The sequence below is a fragment of the Notolepis coatsorum genome, assembly GCF_963971535.1.
Source record: "Notolepis coatsorum genome assembly, chromosome: 13".
In the NCBI taxonomy this organism is placed as follows: domain Eukaryota; kingdom Metazoa; phylum Chordata; class Actinopteri; order Aulopiformes; family Paralepididae; genus Notolepis; species Notolepis coatsorum.
Window position 1 is genome coordinate 108,160,386 of NC_140177.1, and position 18,332 is coordinate 108,178,717.

At 43.7% G+C, this 18,332-nt stretch overlaps 1 protein-coding gene across 2 annotated transcripts in view; it reads left to right on the forward strand.

Annotated features, from left to right (window-relative positions):
- Positions 1-18,332, forward strand: part of mast3a (microtubule associated serine/threonine kinase 3a) — a 276,511-nt gene that overhangs the window by 219,193 nt on the left and 38,986 nt on the right. For both annotated transcript variants that reach the window (XM_084328022.1, XM_084328021.1), the window contains 9 exons: positions 964-1,040; positions 4,326-4,534; positions 5,886-6,024; positions 7,496-7,628; positions 9,440-9,605; positions 10,312-10,413; positions 15,892-16,014; positions 16,377-16,501; positions 16,691-16,869. In XM_084328022.1, the coding sequence (XP_084184148.1) occupies positions 964-1,040; positions 4,326-4,534; positions 5,886-6,024; positions 7,496-7,628; positions 9,440-9,605; positions 10,312-10,413; positions 15,892-16,014; positions 16,377-16,501; positions 16,691-16,869 (1,253 nt within the window). The remainder of the gene's footprint in view (positions 1-963; positions 1,041-4,325; positions 4,535-5,885; positions 6,025-7,495; positions 7,629-9,439; positions 9,606-10,311; positions 10,414-15,891; positions 16,015-16,376; positions 16,502-16,690; positions 16,870-18,332) is intronic.

Sequence of the window (18,332 nt, forward strand, 5' to 3'; positions counted from 1 at the left end):
AATATAGGCTAAGCAATAGAAAGGTCGGCACCCCAACGCTAGGCACACTTACAGGCCCCAAGTTCACATACTTAACAACTTCAATAGTATGACCCAATCATGCAGTCTATGACAATTCATTATAACGAGGAGTGATTAATTGTTTATGATTCATAATGTGACCTGGGTTGTTGTTGTTGGATGATGAGTGTTTGAAGGGTTCATTATATTGGTCAGTGTTTGAAGGGTTCATTATATTGGTCAGTGTTACACAACGCTGAGGCATTACAGCACGCTGAACCAACCACGAATGTGGATTATAATTATGATCATAATGTGGTATTTAGCAAGGGTGACCACAGCATTTACTGAATTATGTTCCTTCTTGCATAGCTATGGACATAATGTGTATTACATCAAACAGCCTCAAAGCGAATACGTCTGTGGCTCTGTCATCTTTGACAATACATTATCTGACAACTCTTAAGATGAAATGCATGATTGACATAAATAGTGATGCTCGATATTGGCTTTTGTTACCTATACCGATATTGTCCAACTCTTAATTTCTGATACCGATATCAACCGATACCGATATATGCAGGGTCCCCCCCCCCCCCCCCCCCCAAAAACTGAATAATTTCAGGTAATTAACATTACATATCTCTTGTCGTGTAATTAACATAACATTATGCATACTTTTGACAATAAACAAAATCAGAATTTGTTCTTACTTGCTTGCCTGGGTAAATAAAGGTTATAGAAATGTAAAAAAAAAAAAACGATACAGATATTTTCCGATATCACATTTTAATGCCAATATCGGCCGATAATATCGGACATCCCTAGACATAAAGTGCTAATATAGACTTCTACGTTTCACATGCAGTATGTGTATCATATTGAGTACTATGATGAGAAAAAACGATGGGGGAAAAAGCAGCTTCATCTTTCATCATCTTCCTGTTTGTGTGTGTGCTTCAGGGCCGGACCCCGCCACGCAGGAAACCACTGGAGAGCGACTTTGAGACCATCAAACTCATTAGTAACGGCGCCTATGGGTGAGTAAGAGAGACGTTTCTGTTTGAGGTCTGACTGACTCGGAACCAAATCAAAGCAGAACGGAGAAGGACGTTTATGCGTAAAATAAATAAATAAAAATAGCTACCACACAAATGTTTTGGAAACCTACACTATAGATTACTAGCCACGCCCCTCTTAAAGGGAAAGGACAGCTATAAGGTGCAGCTCAGTTTCAAAGTGTGAAATAAGAACGAGTCTCTCCTTAACACTTTGAGCGCCACTCACGGCTTTATTCGGGTTTACGACCCGACCGTTGAATGCCACGTCACGGCTATTCTCGGGTGTTTTTATTTTTATTTTTTATTAGCGATCTGAAATCATATTGCATCACGCGAGCCTACCGTTGGAGATCCAGGGACCGCCGGCGATCAGATGTGAAAAAAGCGCCCCCTATCGTCTCCCAGATGGTAAATCACCCTTTTGGAATGCACTCAATGAAAGTGAATGGGAGGACGGATTTCTGACTCCACATTTTACTTCTCACTGATGCAGCCGGGGTCTACCAGAGTTCATTCTGGAGCCTCTGAGCCACGGCGAATATGGGTTATACTGTACACACGATGGATCAATACATTTATCGAATGTCGATCGGAAATTGCGAATGGCGATCGGAAATTGGAATAAACCATTTGGATACCATCTGACCTCAGGTAAGGAATCTATGTTATCAGTGTTAGGATAATCAGACTCGTTTTCACAGAGATATAAGCGTAGGGTTATCATAGATTCAGAACTGAACTTCAATTCTCATATTAGCAAAGTGACGAAAACATCGTTCTTCCATCTCAGAAATATAGCAAAAGTACGACCATTTATTAATCAGAACGATGCTGAGAAGCTAATTCATGCATTCATATCTAGCCGGTTAGACTACTGTAATGCACTTTTCACAGGTCTCCCTAAGAAAACCACAGAGAGGCTTCAGCTAATCCAAAACTCTGCAGCCCGACTGCTAACTAGAACCAAAAGGAGAGAGCACATTAGTCCAGTCTTAGCTGCTTTACACTGGCTTCCTGTAACATTTAGAATTGACTTTAAGGTCCTTCTCCTTACATACAAAGCTCGAAATGGACAGGGACCTAGCTACATCGCCAACACTCTAATAAATTACACGCCAGCAAGAACACTGCGATCATCAGCTGCTGGACTACTAGAGGCTCCCAGAAGCAGTCAAAAGAGGATCGGTAATGCAGCCTTTATCAACTATGCCCCAAAACTATGGAACAAACTACCCCAAAACATCAGGGAAGCCAACTCGCTAGACATCTTTAAAAGACAGCTTAAAACCTATCTCTTTGCTCAGGCATTTCACTGATAGATATCTGCTACCACCTAGTGGCAAGAGGAAACATCAGGGATATCCTGACACAACTTGTATTTACCTGCACTATTCTTACCCTGCCTACTCTTATACACTGCCTATCAAATTCATGTGTCGGTTATTGCACTTTTTACTTCTTACTGATGACTATTTTTAAACTGAATCATTTTAAACTATTTTTATTATTTGCTAGATCCAAATGTGAAACACTGTGATTATTTGTATTACTGAATAGAGAGCCTATTAGGATGCTAGATCCTAATGTGAAACACTGTGATTTGCCATACCTTGCTATGCTCGCTCATGCCTGTATTTTTTATGTCCGTTCTATTTTATAATTTTTTGACCATTTTTAAACTGAATCATTTTAAACTATTTTTACTATTTGTGTTACTGAAAACTGTAAGCGGAGAGCCTATTGGGATGCTAGATCCTAATGTGAAACACTGTGATTATACCTGTCTATCTTTTTATGCTCGCTTATGCCTGTATTTTTTACTGTTGTGAAGCACTTTGAACTGCAACCTCTGTATGAAAAGTGCTATACAAATAAAGTTATTATTATTATTATTATTATTATTATGTGATATAGCTGTTTTGACTGTAAAAGCGATCAGGAAATGAGAGCAGCTATTATCAGCGTGCGGCACGATCGTGCGTGCGCACACATATACTATCGATCATCTAGCGTTTATTTGAAAACGATTCATAAATAGGCAGACAAATGACAACGTTCTGGAATATTCCAGTAAAAGGCGATTATCATAGGCATGGGTTGTTTTTCCCCGGAAAACGGGTGATTTTCAAAATGCTATCAAACGGAAATGAAGCGATAAAAATACAATCTGCCTTGCCAATGTTGACTGGAAAATGAGTCTTTGATAAGCGACGGGCAGATTAGACACATAGCCATAATTTAAAACATAGATTAGGCGATATTAACGTTAACATTGGGAGTGGATGGTGGCATCAAGGGGGTAAAAAGGAAAACCCGGCGTGGCATACAAAGTGTTAAGCTGAACACCAGAGAGACAAGACTCTACTGATGTCATCAAGAGATACATATAGACGGTGAATAGTGGAACAACTCCTAGGACACTATGACTATGACAGTAACCATGGTGATTCTACTGGGATATAGGTACATTTTCTGATTCAGAGCTGTAAGCCTCACATTTACATAACAAATATTTGGATGTCTTAGTTCAAACAAAAGATCTTGGAACCCACAAAGTCGGCCACTAGCCATTGGCAATTGACCAACTCCAAAAATCGAATTGATGACATTACTGATTCAAGTCCTGATGCACTCATTTACAGCTTCGGGAGACAGTTGTGTATGTTTACAGATATTGAATGAACTGTCCAAGATTGGTATAGCACGGTGTACATTCTGTTTTATGGGAGATTGTCCAGCTCTCAAGACATTCAAAAGGTATTGTTCTTGTTTCTGACAACTTGTTTGAAAAATTGACAGCATTCATCAGCAGTTCTGGTGCAAATTAATGTCTCTCTAAACAGCCTGCAAATCCTTTTCAAACTCTTCCATTACTTGTTCTTAATTAGAACGGCTTGTTTACAATTTAGCAAGAAATGGTTAAATACTTTTACTCAAATTGATGTTTGACTTTTCCCATATTGATGTTCTACTTCTACTACTGTTTCTGATATTATCTTGCATTATCTTATTCCACTTTATGCTTTGCTCTTGCTGCTTGTTTTACACAGATTGTATGTCTTATCTCTTACTGATGTAAAGCACTTTGAACTGCAATCCTCCTGTATGAAAGGTGCTATACAAATAAAGTTATTATTATTATTACTTTTACTATTGTAAATGGTTTGTGCACTTATTCCACTGTCCCCACTCTTCTATCTATATATTCATCCATCCATCCTTCCATGCATCACCCACCCCCCCCCCCCCCCCCCCTCCCTGCAGGGCCGTGCACCTGGTGCGGCACAAGGAGAGCCGGCAGCGTTTTGCCATGAAGAAGATCAACCGTCAGAACCTGATGCTGAGGAACCAGATCCAGCAGGTGTTCGTGGAGCGAGACATCCTGACCTTTGCGGAGAACCCCTTCGTGGTCTCCATGTTCTGCTCCTTCGAGACCCGGAGACACCTCTGCATGGTCATGGAGTATGTGGAAGGTAAAGGATGACTGAGACACCTCTGCATGGTCATGGAGTATGTGGAAGGTAAAGGATGACTGAGACACCTGCATGGTCATGGAGTATGTGGAAGGTAAAGGATGACTGAGACACCTCTGCATGGTCATGGAGTATGTGGAAGGTAAAGGATGACTGAGACACCTCTGCATGGTCATGGGGTATGTGGAAGGTAAAGGATGACTGAGACACCTCTGCATGGTCATGGAGTATGTGGAAGGTAAAGGATGACTGAGACACCTCTGCATGGTCATGGGGTATGTGGAAGGTAAAGGATGACTGAGACACCTCTGCATGGTCATGGAGTATATGGAAGGTAAAGGATGACTGAGACACCTGCATGGTCATGGAGTATGTGGAAGGTAAAGGATGACTGAGACACCTCTGCATGGTCATGGGGTATGTGGAAGGTAAAGGATGACTGAGACACCTCTGCATGGTCATGGGGTATGTGGAAGGTAAAGGATGACTGAGACACCTCTGCATGGTCATGGAGTATATGGAAGGTAAAGGATGACTGAGACACCTGCATGGTCATGGGGTATGTGGAAGGTAAAGGATGACTGAGACACCTCTGCATGGTCATGGAGTATGTGGAAGGTAAAGGATGACTGAGACACCTCTGCATGGTCATGGAGTATATGGAAGGTAAAGGATGACTGAGACACCTCTGCATGATCATGGAGTATGTGGAAGGTAAAGGATGACTGAGACACCTGCATGGTCATGGGGTATGTGGAAGGTAAAGGATGACTGAGACACCTGCATGGTCATGGAGTATGTGGAAGGTAAAGGATGACTGACTTGACTTGACTTGACTTGACTTGACTTGACTTGACTTGACTTGACTTGACTTGACTTGACTTGACTTGACTTGACTGAGACGCGGTAGAGCTCTCGTTCTGTTGCAGTGTGTGTGTGCGTGCGTTTGCGCACGTATTTTAACACCAGTTGCTTGGAAGCTCTTTCATTATGGGGACAAAAACATCATCCCCATTTGGGAAGAAGCTGATTTTTCCTCTCTACTCTTCCTCTCTCCTCCTCTCTTCTGTCCTCTCACTTCCTCCTCTCTTCTCATCCTCTTTCTCTTCTCACCCCCCTTCTCTTTCCTCTCATCTCTGCCTTGTCCTCTCCCCCCTCTTTCTCATCTCTCCTCCTCTCCTATCTTACTCCATCCTCCTCATATTCTCTGTTTCCTCTCCTTTCTCATCCTCCTAATTTCTTTCCTCTCCTCCTCGTCCCCTCACTGTTTCCTCTCCTCTTTCTTCTCCTCCTTATCTTCTCTCCTCCACCTCCTCTCCTCTCTTTCTTCTTCTCCTCCTCTCTCCCCTAGGTGGTGACTGTGCCAACCTGTTGAAGAACATTGGCCCGCTGCCTGTCGACATGGCGAGGATGTACTTTGCTGAGACAGTCCTGGCTCTGGAGTACCTCCACAACTACGGCATTGTCCACCGAGATCTCAAACCTGACAAGTCAGTCCTCAAGCTGATAATATACATTTTACTTTGTTTAATTCTTTTATGTATTTAGTAGGCACTCTTATCCATAGCAGTAGGCTTTCTTCATATGGGTTCAATCTTAAAGGAAAACGCCAACATTTTGGGAAATTAGCTTATTTGCCATCTTCCCTGGAGTTAGACAAGAAGATACATACCTTTTTCTTCTCTGTGCGTGCAGTAGGCTTAGGGAACGCCCGCACCGTTAGCGTAGCTTAGCTTCATCACTGGAAGTGGGGCAGTCCTTTACCCTGAAGTTCCCTACAGTCCCCTACAGTCACGAAATACACTCCAAATACAACTCCAAAACGTTCCTGTAAACATGTTGTGACCTCTGTATTTACCACATGGAGAAATAAAAAATTATTGAATTAGACAATTACGTTTTCTAAGCAAATATACTCTGAACTATTTTTTGCAGAACCACTCCTCTCTGGGCTCAGTCAGTGATTTAACGCAACGCAGTGATACTTTCTAACGTGACGCCGTGTTTGTTTACATTCTCATTTCATTCAAAGGATCCGAACCGATTGAAGTTTATGGATACCATGCCTTCAAATCCTCTTACCTTGACGAGTAAAAGCCTCCACAATTTAGAAAACAGTATTCCCATGGCTGGTGTTGATATGCTGCTAGCTAACAAAAACCAACAACCGGACACTAAAGCAGATAACGAGGCATCATTTTTACTTCCGGTCGGGGGGGGTTCAAAATAAAAGAGAGACGTCTAAAGCACCGGAAATACGTTTATTTTGTACATTATCTAACGTTAACACGAACCTAAAGTAACTTTAGGTTAGTTGTAACGTTAGTTTAGGTTTGTGTTAACGTTAGATAATGTACAAAATAAACGTATTTCCGGTGCTTTAGACGTCGCTCTTTTATTTTGAAACCCCCCCGACCGGAAGTAAAAATTATGCCTCGTTATCTGCTTTAGTGTCCGGTTGTTGGTTTTCTTTAGCTAGCAGCATATCAACACTAGCCATGGGAATACTGTTTTCTAAATTGTGGAGGCTTTTACTCGTCAAGTGTGTACAATTGTCATTTTTTGTCACAAATGATTTGTCATTCCAAACGATCCAAAAAAGCATTTAGCACCAGTGATGTTTTTGAGATATTGTAAGTAGAAAAATGTCTATACCATGAACTTGTGAGTCATTTCAGTCCATAAAAAATAGTAGTTAGAAATGCCATTGCATGCATTTCTTTGAAAAATCACAAACGGATTGTTTGAAGTTTGTTTTATACAACGACTTGCATATGCTTTTAGGTTATAATAGCCAATTGACTTGTGCTAGTATTGCTAGAAAAATACAAATTTCTGTTTCTAAAATCTCAATAGCCAAATGGATCGTCTGAAAGGATTCCCAGTTCACGTTGAATTTAAATGCCTTGCGGAGCCACCCATCCGTTGACGCGTTGTTGTGTTTCCTTCCTCTCTCTGCAGTCTGCTCATCACATCCATGGGTCACATCAAGCTGACCGACTTTGGTCTGTCCAAGATCGGCCTGATGAACATGACCACCAACCTGTATGAAGGACACATTGAGAAGGACACCAGGGAGTTCATCGACAAACAGGTCAGACTTCTGTTCTCTTCTGTTCTCCTCTCTCATTCTCTTCAAGTTACGAACACGCCAACATTTTGGGAAATTAGCTTACCGTCTTCTCCAGAGAGAGACAAGAAGGTAGATACCAGTTTCCTCTCTGTGCGTTCAGTAGACAGCGTTAGCCTAGCTTAGCACAATGAATGGAAGCGCACATGACCGGTTAGCCTTCGGGAGAGGTGTTAGTTGGACAATGCCTAGGCTAACCGGTCATGTCCGCTTCCATTCATTGAGCTAAGCTAGGCTAACATGCAGCCAGATAGCTTTCTACTGAACGCAGAGAGGAAACTGGTATCTATCTTCTTGTCTCTCTCTGGAGAAGACTGTAAGCTAATTTCCCAAAATGTTGGCGTGTTCCTTTAATGACCACACAACCAACGTTGGTGAAATTTGCTTGCGGTACAGCATGGAAGACGAGCCCAGTAGTATCGCCGCCACCACCACATTAGACACAAAGCAGGACAGACACTATTCACAACACAGACACAAGTGCTTGAGTGACACATCGGTCAGGGTTAATGAGAAGTGTTCAGTCCTTACTGTCAGGGTTAATGAGAAGTGTTCAGTCCTTACTGTCAGGGTTAATGAGAAGTGTTCAGTCCTTACTGTCAGGGTTAATGAGAAGTGTTCAGTCCTTACTGTCAGGGTTAATGAGAAGTGTTCAGTCCTTACTGTCAGGGTTAATGAGAAGTGTTCAGTCCTTACTGTCAGGGTTAATGAGAAGTGTTCAGTCCTTACTGTCAGGGTTAATGAGAAGTGTTCAGTCCTTACTGTCAGGGTTAATGAGAAGTGTTCAGTCCTTACTGCCAGGGTTAATGAGAAGTGTTCAGTCCTTACTGTCAGGGTTAATGAGAAGTGTTCAGTCCTTACTGCCAGGGTTAATGAGACGTGTTCAGTCCTTACTGTCAGGGTTAATGAGAAGTGTTCAGTCCTTACTGTCGGGGTTAATGAGAAGTGTTCAGTCCTTACTGTCAGGGTTAATGAGAAGTGTTCAGTCCTTACTGTCAGGGTTAATGAGAAGTGTTCAGTCCTTACTGCCAGGGTTAATGAGAAGTGTTCAGTCCTTACTGCCAGGGTTAATGAGAAGTGTTCAGTCCTTACTGCCAGGGTTAATGAGAAGTGTTCAGTCCTTACTGCCAGGGTTAATGAGAAGTGTTCAGTCCTTACTGTCAGGGTTAATGAGAAGTGTTCAGTCCTTACTGTCAGGGTTAATGAGAAGTGTTCAGTCCTTACTGTCAGGGTTAATGAGAAGTGTTCAGTCCTTACTGTCAGGGTTAATGAGAAGTGTTCAGTCCTTACTGTCAGGGTTAATGAGAAGTGTTCAGTCCTTACTGTCAGGGTTAATGAGAAGTGTTCAGTCCTTACTGTCAGGGTTAATGAGAAGTGTTCAGTCCTTACTGTCAGGGTTAATGAGAAGTGTCCAGTCCTTACTGCCAGGGTTAATGAGAAGTGTTCAGTCCTTACTGCCAGGGTTAATGAGAAGTGTTCAGTCCTTACTGCCAGGGTTAATGAGAAGTGTTCAGTCCTTACTGTCAGGGTTAATGAGAAGTGTTCAGTCCTTACTGCCAGGGTTAATGAGAAGTGTTCAGTCCTTACTGCCAGGGTTAATGAGAAGTGTTCAGTCCTTACTGTCAGGGTTAATGAGAAGTGTCCAGTCCTTACTGACCTATAGCGCCCCCCAGAGGGTATTATTTTCTCATTTTGATTTGTCTGTCTAGGGGGGAATGAAGCGGTTCACCACTCCCTCTCTCTCTCTCTACTCTCGTGTCTGGTTTTCCATGCAGGTGTGTGGTACCCCTGAGTACATCGCTCCGGAGGTGATCCTGAGGCAGGGCTACGGTAAGCCGGTGGACTGGTGGGCGATGGGAGTCATCCTCTACGAGTTCCTGGTGGGCTGTGTGCCTTTCTTTGGAGACACGCCAGAATTGCTCTTCGGCCAGGTGGTCAACGGTGAGACAGGCTTTCTTGTTGTTATATTAAACTGGACTTTGAAGAAGTCTTTATTCATTGCACACATGCAGTGACACACACACACATGCGATGGGCGCCACACACAGGAACACACACATGCAATTCCTTTTGGGTCGCCGATGAAATTTCGTCTCTGCACTTGACCCATCCCGTTGTTTGCCACGTATAGGTCATGGCTGCAGTCATGTACTCTGTGGGAAAAGAATAGAATCTAAAAATAGATTAGATATTAATAGATTAACATGGTCAATGGCGGGGCGCCCCAGTGGCGAACCACATAGCGCGCTCAGCCGTGACACGGCCGACCCGGGTTTGACTCCCGAACCCGTCGCTATTTGCCGAATGTCTTCCCCGGTGAGCGAGCGGAGTGGAACAAGCCGTATAGAGCGAAGAGCGGATTTCACGCCTGCGCCGATCCGCTCACATGGCCTGGTCAATGGTGAGAGATATTTTTATTGTGTTATTGTGTTATTGTGTCCTAGAGGTAGGAGATAACTTTATTGTGTCTGGGCAATGGTTGGAAGATGACATACCGGTACATGGGTAAATAAAAACGCAACAAAGATAACTAAATAAAAACATAGATACAAAAAATAGATGAATAACGTGGTGAGAGATATTTTTTTATTAATGACTTTACTTTATTACTTTATTATAAGTCGTTTGCTATGCGCTTGTTTCCCAGATGAGATCATCTGGCCGGAGGGGGAGGACGCGCTGCCGGTCGACAGCCAGGACCTGATCACCAGACTGCTGAGACAGAGCCCTCTGGACAGACTGGGGACAGGTAGGAGACATGATGGACACGGGAACTTAGATTCTTAGTCGAACAGTCATCCCTTACAAAAGGGTATCATTTGATAGTTTGTAATGGCTATTCTATAAATAATTTCCCTGGGTACTGCTGTGGTAAAAGTCATGTAACACCACGGTACAACGTTTTGCACTTAACACTTTCAGCGCCATGCTTAGCGGTTATCTCTACCGCTAGATGGCCAGCTTGATAGTCGTTTCCGTGGTGTTTCACTATGTTTGCAAAGCTGTGTGTGTGTTCTGTATTATAGCTGTGGAGACAATGGTGTGGCTCATTTGACAGACATTACTTGTAGTGCAACATGGAATTTTTTCGTTGTTGTTTATTACACGCTAAACATCGCGCATTTCCAAGATAATCCAGTCTTTTTTCATAGATTGCGAGATAAAACGTGTTATGTGCAATAAGCCCGAATCGTTCTGGTTGATTCCCTGAACCCCCAAATACTCCCAAATCAAAGGTATATAACATGTATATATGTACCTTTACAAAATCATCAAGGGGGGGGGGGGGGTAGTTTTAACTCAAAACTGTGTTTGTCGAGCATGTTTTACGTCCGGTGAAACACAGAACTGTAATCGTTAGAATAACACGTTTCAGATTCGGTAAAATAGACATAGAATATACCTTACCTTAGCCAGAAGGCATTCCAAAAAGAATAATTCCACGTGATTGCATCGCCATCGCGATTACCAGTATATGTCTATACACGTTTCTATGGTAAAATATGCTTAGGCAACGGAATTTCGAGGCGATCAATGTGAATCTCTGTTCAAGCAGGAGATGGGGCCCCTACAAAGAAAAGAAAAGGGAGGCAGTGTATCAACACCAAGCCATTCCAGTTCAGACACAGACGATACTGCCACCTGGTGATAGTTGATCAGCATTGCAATTCAAACATATACAAACGACCCAGGGACGGCTAGAATGATCCGGATGATGAGATTTTTACTGAACGCACAGAGAGGAAACTGGTATCTATCTTCTTGTATCTCTCTAGAGAAGACGGCACGCTAATTTCCCAAAATGTTGGCGTATTCCTTTAAATAACACCATGGATTACCAGTGGTAATATCATGGTATTTCCATCTGTGGTCACTGCCATGAAATGTTGGTAATGATACCATGATACCTTTTTCTCAAAAGAACATGGCAACATTATGGGAAATGCACTTACCGTCTTTCTCCAGAGACATTTCCCCAATGGAAATGGAGGACGTAACCCTGTCTGTGTTGCATAATGCAATGATCAATGAACGTGTAATGGATGGATAGGCCAGACCGGAAGACAGACAGGTTACTGAGACAAAGCCCCATGTGGTCCTGGAGCCGTGGTGAGACACAGCATGGGGCGACTGACTGACGGACACATGCACAGAACATGAGCCTGTTGTCCTATTTTCATACTAGCACTCGTGTCCCTATGCTTTTTCTTTTGTTTGTTGTCTATTTAAATCTTTAAAAAAATGTCCTTATGTACCCCAGTTGCTATTGCATGTGTACATATTTGTGTTTTATTACACGTATATGTACATACATACCAACTGTTCGCCTGTTTTATTCTCCACCCATCGATCGTCTACAGCAACACTACTATCACCGACATCCAAGAAGGGGGATCCCCCCCTTGAACGGCCCTTCTAAGGTTTCTCTCCTCCACATTGCTTGTGGTGCTTTTTTCCTATTGCTAGGTTTTTCCTTACCTTCGCTGAGGTATGTCTGGGAGTGTTGCATTTATTTATTTTACATTTATTTTGGATTTCATGGTGGCTTTTTGTCCTTGATTTATTGTGATGTTTCTTCTTGCCTTGTTTAAACAAGACTTGGCCCAGCCCATGGGGACATTACAGAATCAGAATCAGAAAGGTCTTTATTGCCAAGTATACTTTTCACATACAAGGAATTTGCTTTGGACATTACTGGTGCGACATTAGCAGACGGATAATACAATACAAAAGTGGTGGAGTAAAGTAAAAGGAAATATGAGCTAAGCTGCACGGGCCCACATGTGGGCCCTTTTGAGGACGATTTGCCCACCGGCACTTTGGCGACCTCTAGTGGCTCGGTGTGCATATTTTGTAATACAATATATATATCGAATTGAAGGCTTATTTGTTGCCTGTCGATGGCGACAAAATCCGTTCAGCGGTTCTCGAGTTACATGCCGGTATTTGAGGCTTGTGCAAAGTACACATTATTGTAGGGCTGGGAGGTATGGTCTAAAATGTATATCACAGTAAAATTTGAAGACTATAACGGTATATATCACGGTATACTCATTTATCTTTAAATGTCTATATAAATGCTTCTGAAAGGGTAAAACACTGGTATGGCAGCTATTACTGTACTCTTGTATTACTAGGACATATTTCACATAGTACAGAGGTATTTTAAGAACATTTATTGTGCAAAACTGCCATAGAAAAATGCAAAACCTTTTCTCAAGTTACTTTCATCTCTGAAAAACACTTTTTTCATGAAATACAATCAAATCAAGCGGCACAAAGTGAAAATAAAAACTACAGGAGGTTTCTTTCCATCAAACAAACTCAAACACAATACAATACAACTCTAACGAGAGAGAGAGAGAGAGAGAGAGAGAGAGAGAGAGAGAGACTCAGTACTATTAAACACTATGCAACGACCACTGCAAACATCAAGTGAATCGTCAAGTAACGTTAACGTCATTGCTACTACTGTGACTAGCTGCTCTAGTCTACCGGTCACAAGGTATAGTCAAAATCCATACTGTAGCGCAAATTCATACCGTTTATACCGTCCACCCCTACGGTATTGCGCAAAATACCACTCCCGACTCTTGGAGTTCTGTCAATCATTTGGCGATCTCGAAAATGATTGTGGAGGGTTGTAGCCAATGAGTGTGGCTTTCCAATGATACCCCACATGGGGATGTATTCAAACCTTTTTTTTAAATAACAAGCAAAAACAGGTAGAGAAAAACAGCCGAATGAATTGAAGTCTATGAGAAAACTGAGTTTTTCTTTTATACACAGTTTACCAAAATCACTCCTAATCACTCATTTCTGAATGGATCTTTATGAGATTTGGACATGTACTACATAAGGCTTCAGGCTATGGGTCCGTATGGAATTGTAAGCCATACCACCTTCTGGGGAAATACTACCTCTGGACTACTAACTACTACAGAAAAACTTGAGTAACAAGTTTTTCTACAACTCAAGTTCAGACCTATGTTACTCTATTTCATTAGCACTAAAAGTGAATATGTTTTCTGGAATCAGAGACTTCAGAATGTCATCTTTCAAAAGAGACCAGGCTCATGCATGTGCTATAAGTATAAAGTATGTTGTTTTGGTTTGCAAAAAAAGTATGCTGTCCTCAAAAACTAAAACTAAAATGGCCAATTTTGGGGGTGCAGGTTAAGCACAATAGAATAATATATTTATGAAATTAAATATAGGCCAGGGCTGTACGATTACTCTGTGATTTGATTTGTTGAGACGGAGGGCACACATGGACCCTATGTTTGAACACATGGGAAAGTGTGCTGTTTGCGCAGTGGAGCTATGAAACAAAGGGCCTGTATTTATCAAGCATCTCAATCGTAGCCCATGTAGCACCGCCAGGGCGACGTCTCCCAGGATGATGATGGAGGCGTGTCTCTAACGGTGTCACGCTCTTGTTACCAGGATGATGATGATGGAGGAGGCGTGTCTCTAACGGTGTCACGCTCTTGTTTCAAGGATGATGATGATGGAGGAGGCGTGTCTCTCTAACGGTGTCACGCTCTTGTTTCAAGGATGATGATGATGGAGGAGGCGTGTCTCTCTAACGGTGTCACACTCTTGTTTCCAGGATGATGACGATGGAGGCGTGTCTCTAACAGTGTCACGCTCTTGTTTCCAGGATGATGACGATGGAGGCGTGTCTCTAACGGTGTCACACACTTGTTTCCAGGATGATGATGATGGAGGAGGCGTGTCTCTCTAACGGTGTCACGCTCTTGTTTCCAGGATGATGATGATGGAGGAGGCGTGTCTCTCTAACGGTGTCACGCTCTTGTTTCCAGGATGATGATGATGGAGGAGGCGTGTCTCTAACGGTGTCACGCTCTTGTTTCCAGGATGATGATGATGGAGGAGGCGTGTCTCTCTAACGGTGTCACGCTCTTGTTTCCAGGATGATGATGATGGAGGAGGCGTGTCTCTCTAACAGTGTCACGCTCTTGTTTCCAGGATGATGATGATGGAGGAGGCGTGTCTCTCTAACGGTGTCACGCTCTTGTTTCCAGGATGATGATGATGGAGGAGGCGTGTCTCTCTAACGGTGTCACGCTCTTGTTTCCAGGATGATGATGATGGAGGAGGCGTGTCTCTCTAACGGTGTCACGCTCTTGTTTCCAGGATGATGATGATGGAGGAGGCGTGTCTCTCTAACGGTGTCACGCTCTTGTTTCCAGGATGATGATGATGGAGGAGGCGTGTCTCTCTAACGGTGTCACGCTCTTGTTTCCAGGATGATGATGATGATGGAGGCGTGTCTCTCTAACGGTGTCACGCTCTTGTTTCCAGGATGATGATGATGGAGGAGGCGTGTCTCTCTAACGGTGTCACGCTCTTGTTTCCAGGATGATGATGATGATGGAGGCGTGTCTCTCTAACGGTGTCACGCTCTTGTTTCCAGGATGATGATGATGGAGGAGGCGTGTCTCTCTAACGGTGTCACGCTCTTGTTTCCAGGATGATGATGATGGAGGAGGCGTGTCTCTCTAACGGTGTCACACTCTTGTTTCCAGGATGATGATGATGATGGAGGCGTGTCTCTCTAACGGTGTCACGCTCTTGTTTCCAGGATGATGATGATGGAGGCGGCGTGTCTCTCTAACAGTGTCACGCTCTTGTTTCCAGGATGATGATGATGATGGAGGAGGCGTGTCTCTCTAACGGTGTCACGCTCTTGTTTCCAGGATGATGATGATGGAGGAGGCGTGTCTCTCTAACGGTGTCACACTCTTGTTTCCAGGATGATGATGATGATGGAGGCGTGTCTCTCTAACGGTGTCACGCTCTTGTTTCCAGGATGATGATGATGGAGGAGGCGTGTCTCTCTAACGGTGTCACACTCTTGTTTCCAGGATGATGATGATGATGGAGGCGTGTCTCTCTAACGGTGTCACGCTCTTGTTTCCAGGATGATGATGATGGAGGCGGCGTGTCTCTCTAACAGTGTCACGCTCTTGTTTCCAGGATGATGATGATGATGGAGGAGGCGTGTCTCTCTAACGGTGTCACGCTCTTGTTTCTAGGATGATGATGATGGAGGCGTGTCTCTAACGGTGTCACGCTCTTGTTTCCAGGATGATGATGATGATGATGGAGGCGTGTCTCTAACGGTGTCACACTCTTGTTTCCAGGATGATGATGATGGAGGAGGCGTGTCTCTCTAACGGTGTCACGCTCTTGTTTCTAGGAGGCACGATGGAGGTGAAGATGCATCTGTTCTTCCTGGGTCTGGACTGGACCGGTCTGCTGAGACAGAAGGCCGAGTTCATACCTCAGCTTGAGACCGAGGACGACACCAGCTACTTTGACAGTAGGTCCACAATATAGGGAATGGACCTGTCTCAAAACCCTGCCCCTTTTCTTGATCCTCCAATCACAACTGTCGCTTACCTCGGACAAACTTGGTTTGTCCGAGGTAAGCGACAGTTGTGATTGGAGGATCAAGAAAAGGGGCAGGGTTTTGAGACAGGTCAATTGTGTCTGTGTGTCTGCGCTCACAGACACGCATGCACATACACACATATGCATGCATACACACACAGACATGCGCATACATACACACACACATGCACACACACACATACACACAAGTAAAAAGATAGAAATGAATAGACTTTCATCCATCAACAATGATATGACTGTGTGTGTGTGTGTGTGTGTGCGTCCGTCCAGCCCGCTCAGAGCGCTACTGCCACCTGGGCTCAGATGATGATGATGATGATGATGATGAGACCAACGACGAAGAGTCGTCTCTGGAGCTCAGGCAGTTCTCCTCCGTGGCGCACCGCTTCAGCAAGGTACCTGGTGTCATGCATCATTCAGGAAGTGTATATGATATTATATATTTCATCCATTAAAACATGCTGCCTTTCTCCCAGTGTGTTTGGGTCTTTTTAGAGAGTTGGGAGTTTCTGATTTCTTTTTTTTTTTTTTAGAATTGAATATTTACTAATCCTCATTTGACTCGTGACCTCCGCCTCCTCCAGGTGTACAGCAGCACGGAGCACCTGTCCACCTCCACGCCGTCCAATCACAGCCTGTCGTCGTCCGAGCGCAGCCACAGCGAGGAGAAGGAGGAGAGGTGGGAGGGACCACGAGTGGTGTCCCCTGGAGACGGATACAAACACCCGGCCAGCGGGGAGAGGACAGACGGACCCAGGGGCAGGTGAGCGTATAGGGTCTAGATGTTCTCCTCTTATCCAAAGGGACCTCCACGGGCTGGCTCCACTGTATCTGGCTGAGCTCCTGCATCACCACGCCCCATCCAGAGCCCTAAGGTCTGCTGACCAGCTGCTGCTGGAGGTGCCTAGGACCAGGCTTAAAACTAGGGGAGATAGGGCGGCTACGTGGTGCAGTAGGCAAGGCGCTCACCACGAATACTGGAGGCTGGGCTCAAACAGATCACCTCCCAGTTCGAGCCCAGCGCTCCACATTGCTTTCAGTTTAGCTGGTCGTCCGCACTAATACACATTGGCCGTATTAGGGGGAGGGAAAACTGATGGGTGGGGATCGGGCGTTGTGGACAGCGACTCCTACAGGTCGGTTGGTGCGCCTGCGCAGTAGAATCAGGAAGCGACGGGGGCGGGGCCCCTCCAAAGCCCAGACCCCCGACGCTGAAAGATCGAGCCGCGCAGGTGGAAAGATGCGACGGCTGCTACCTCGAGTATCGGAGGGGACTCGTGCAATGTATGGCTTAGTCGCCTTGTGGGAGGCAAGAAACAGCGTTCAAAGACAGGGGAGGGTTGAATTGGACGATACGAAAAATTGGGATGGGAGAAAAATAGAAAATGGGAGAAAAAGTGGATTAAAAAAAAACTAGGGGAGATAGAGCCTTCGCTGCTGCTGCCCCTCGGCTCTGGAACAGCCTCCCCTACATAAGATCTTCCCAGAGCCTAGAGGCTTTTAAATCACTACTCAAAACGCACCTCTTTTCCCTGGCCTTTGACCAGAGTTAGCCTGCCACTTCTGCTGCTACTCTGGAATTTTCATCAAATGTCTTGTCTCTTTTATATTGCACCTTGTTTCTTGTTTTTTTTCTTAATTGTACAGTACCGTAATTTTGGTGTATTCTTTACTTATTACTGTAGTGTATGTGTTTTTATCATGTACCTGTAAAGCTCTTTGGTTTGGCTTTAGTCTTTTGTAAATGTGCTATAGAAATGAAGATGACTTGACTTGACTCCAGTAACCACTACAGTAACTATAACATTACAGTAACCACTACAGTAACTAACATTACAGTAACCATTACAGTAACTAACATTACAGTAACTAACATTACAGTAACCACTACAGTAACTAACATTACAGTAACTAACATTACAGTAACCACTACAGTAACTAACATTACAGTAACCACTACAGTAACTAACATTACAGTAACCACTATAGTATCTGTAACATTATAGTAACCACTACAGTAACTAACATTACAGTAACCACTATAGTATCTGTAACATTACAGTAACCACTACAGTAACTAACATTACAGTAACCACTACAGTAACCAACATTACAGTAACCACTACAGTAACTAACATTACAGTAACCACTACAGTAACTAACATTACAGTAACCACTACAGTAACCAACATTACAGTAACCACTACAGTAACTAACATTACAGTA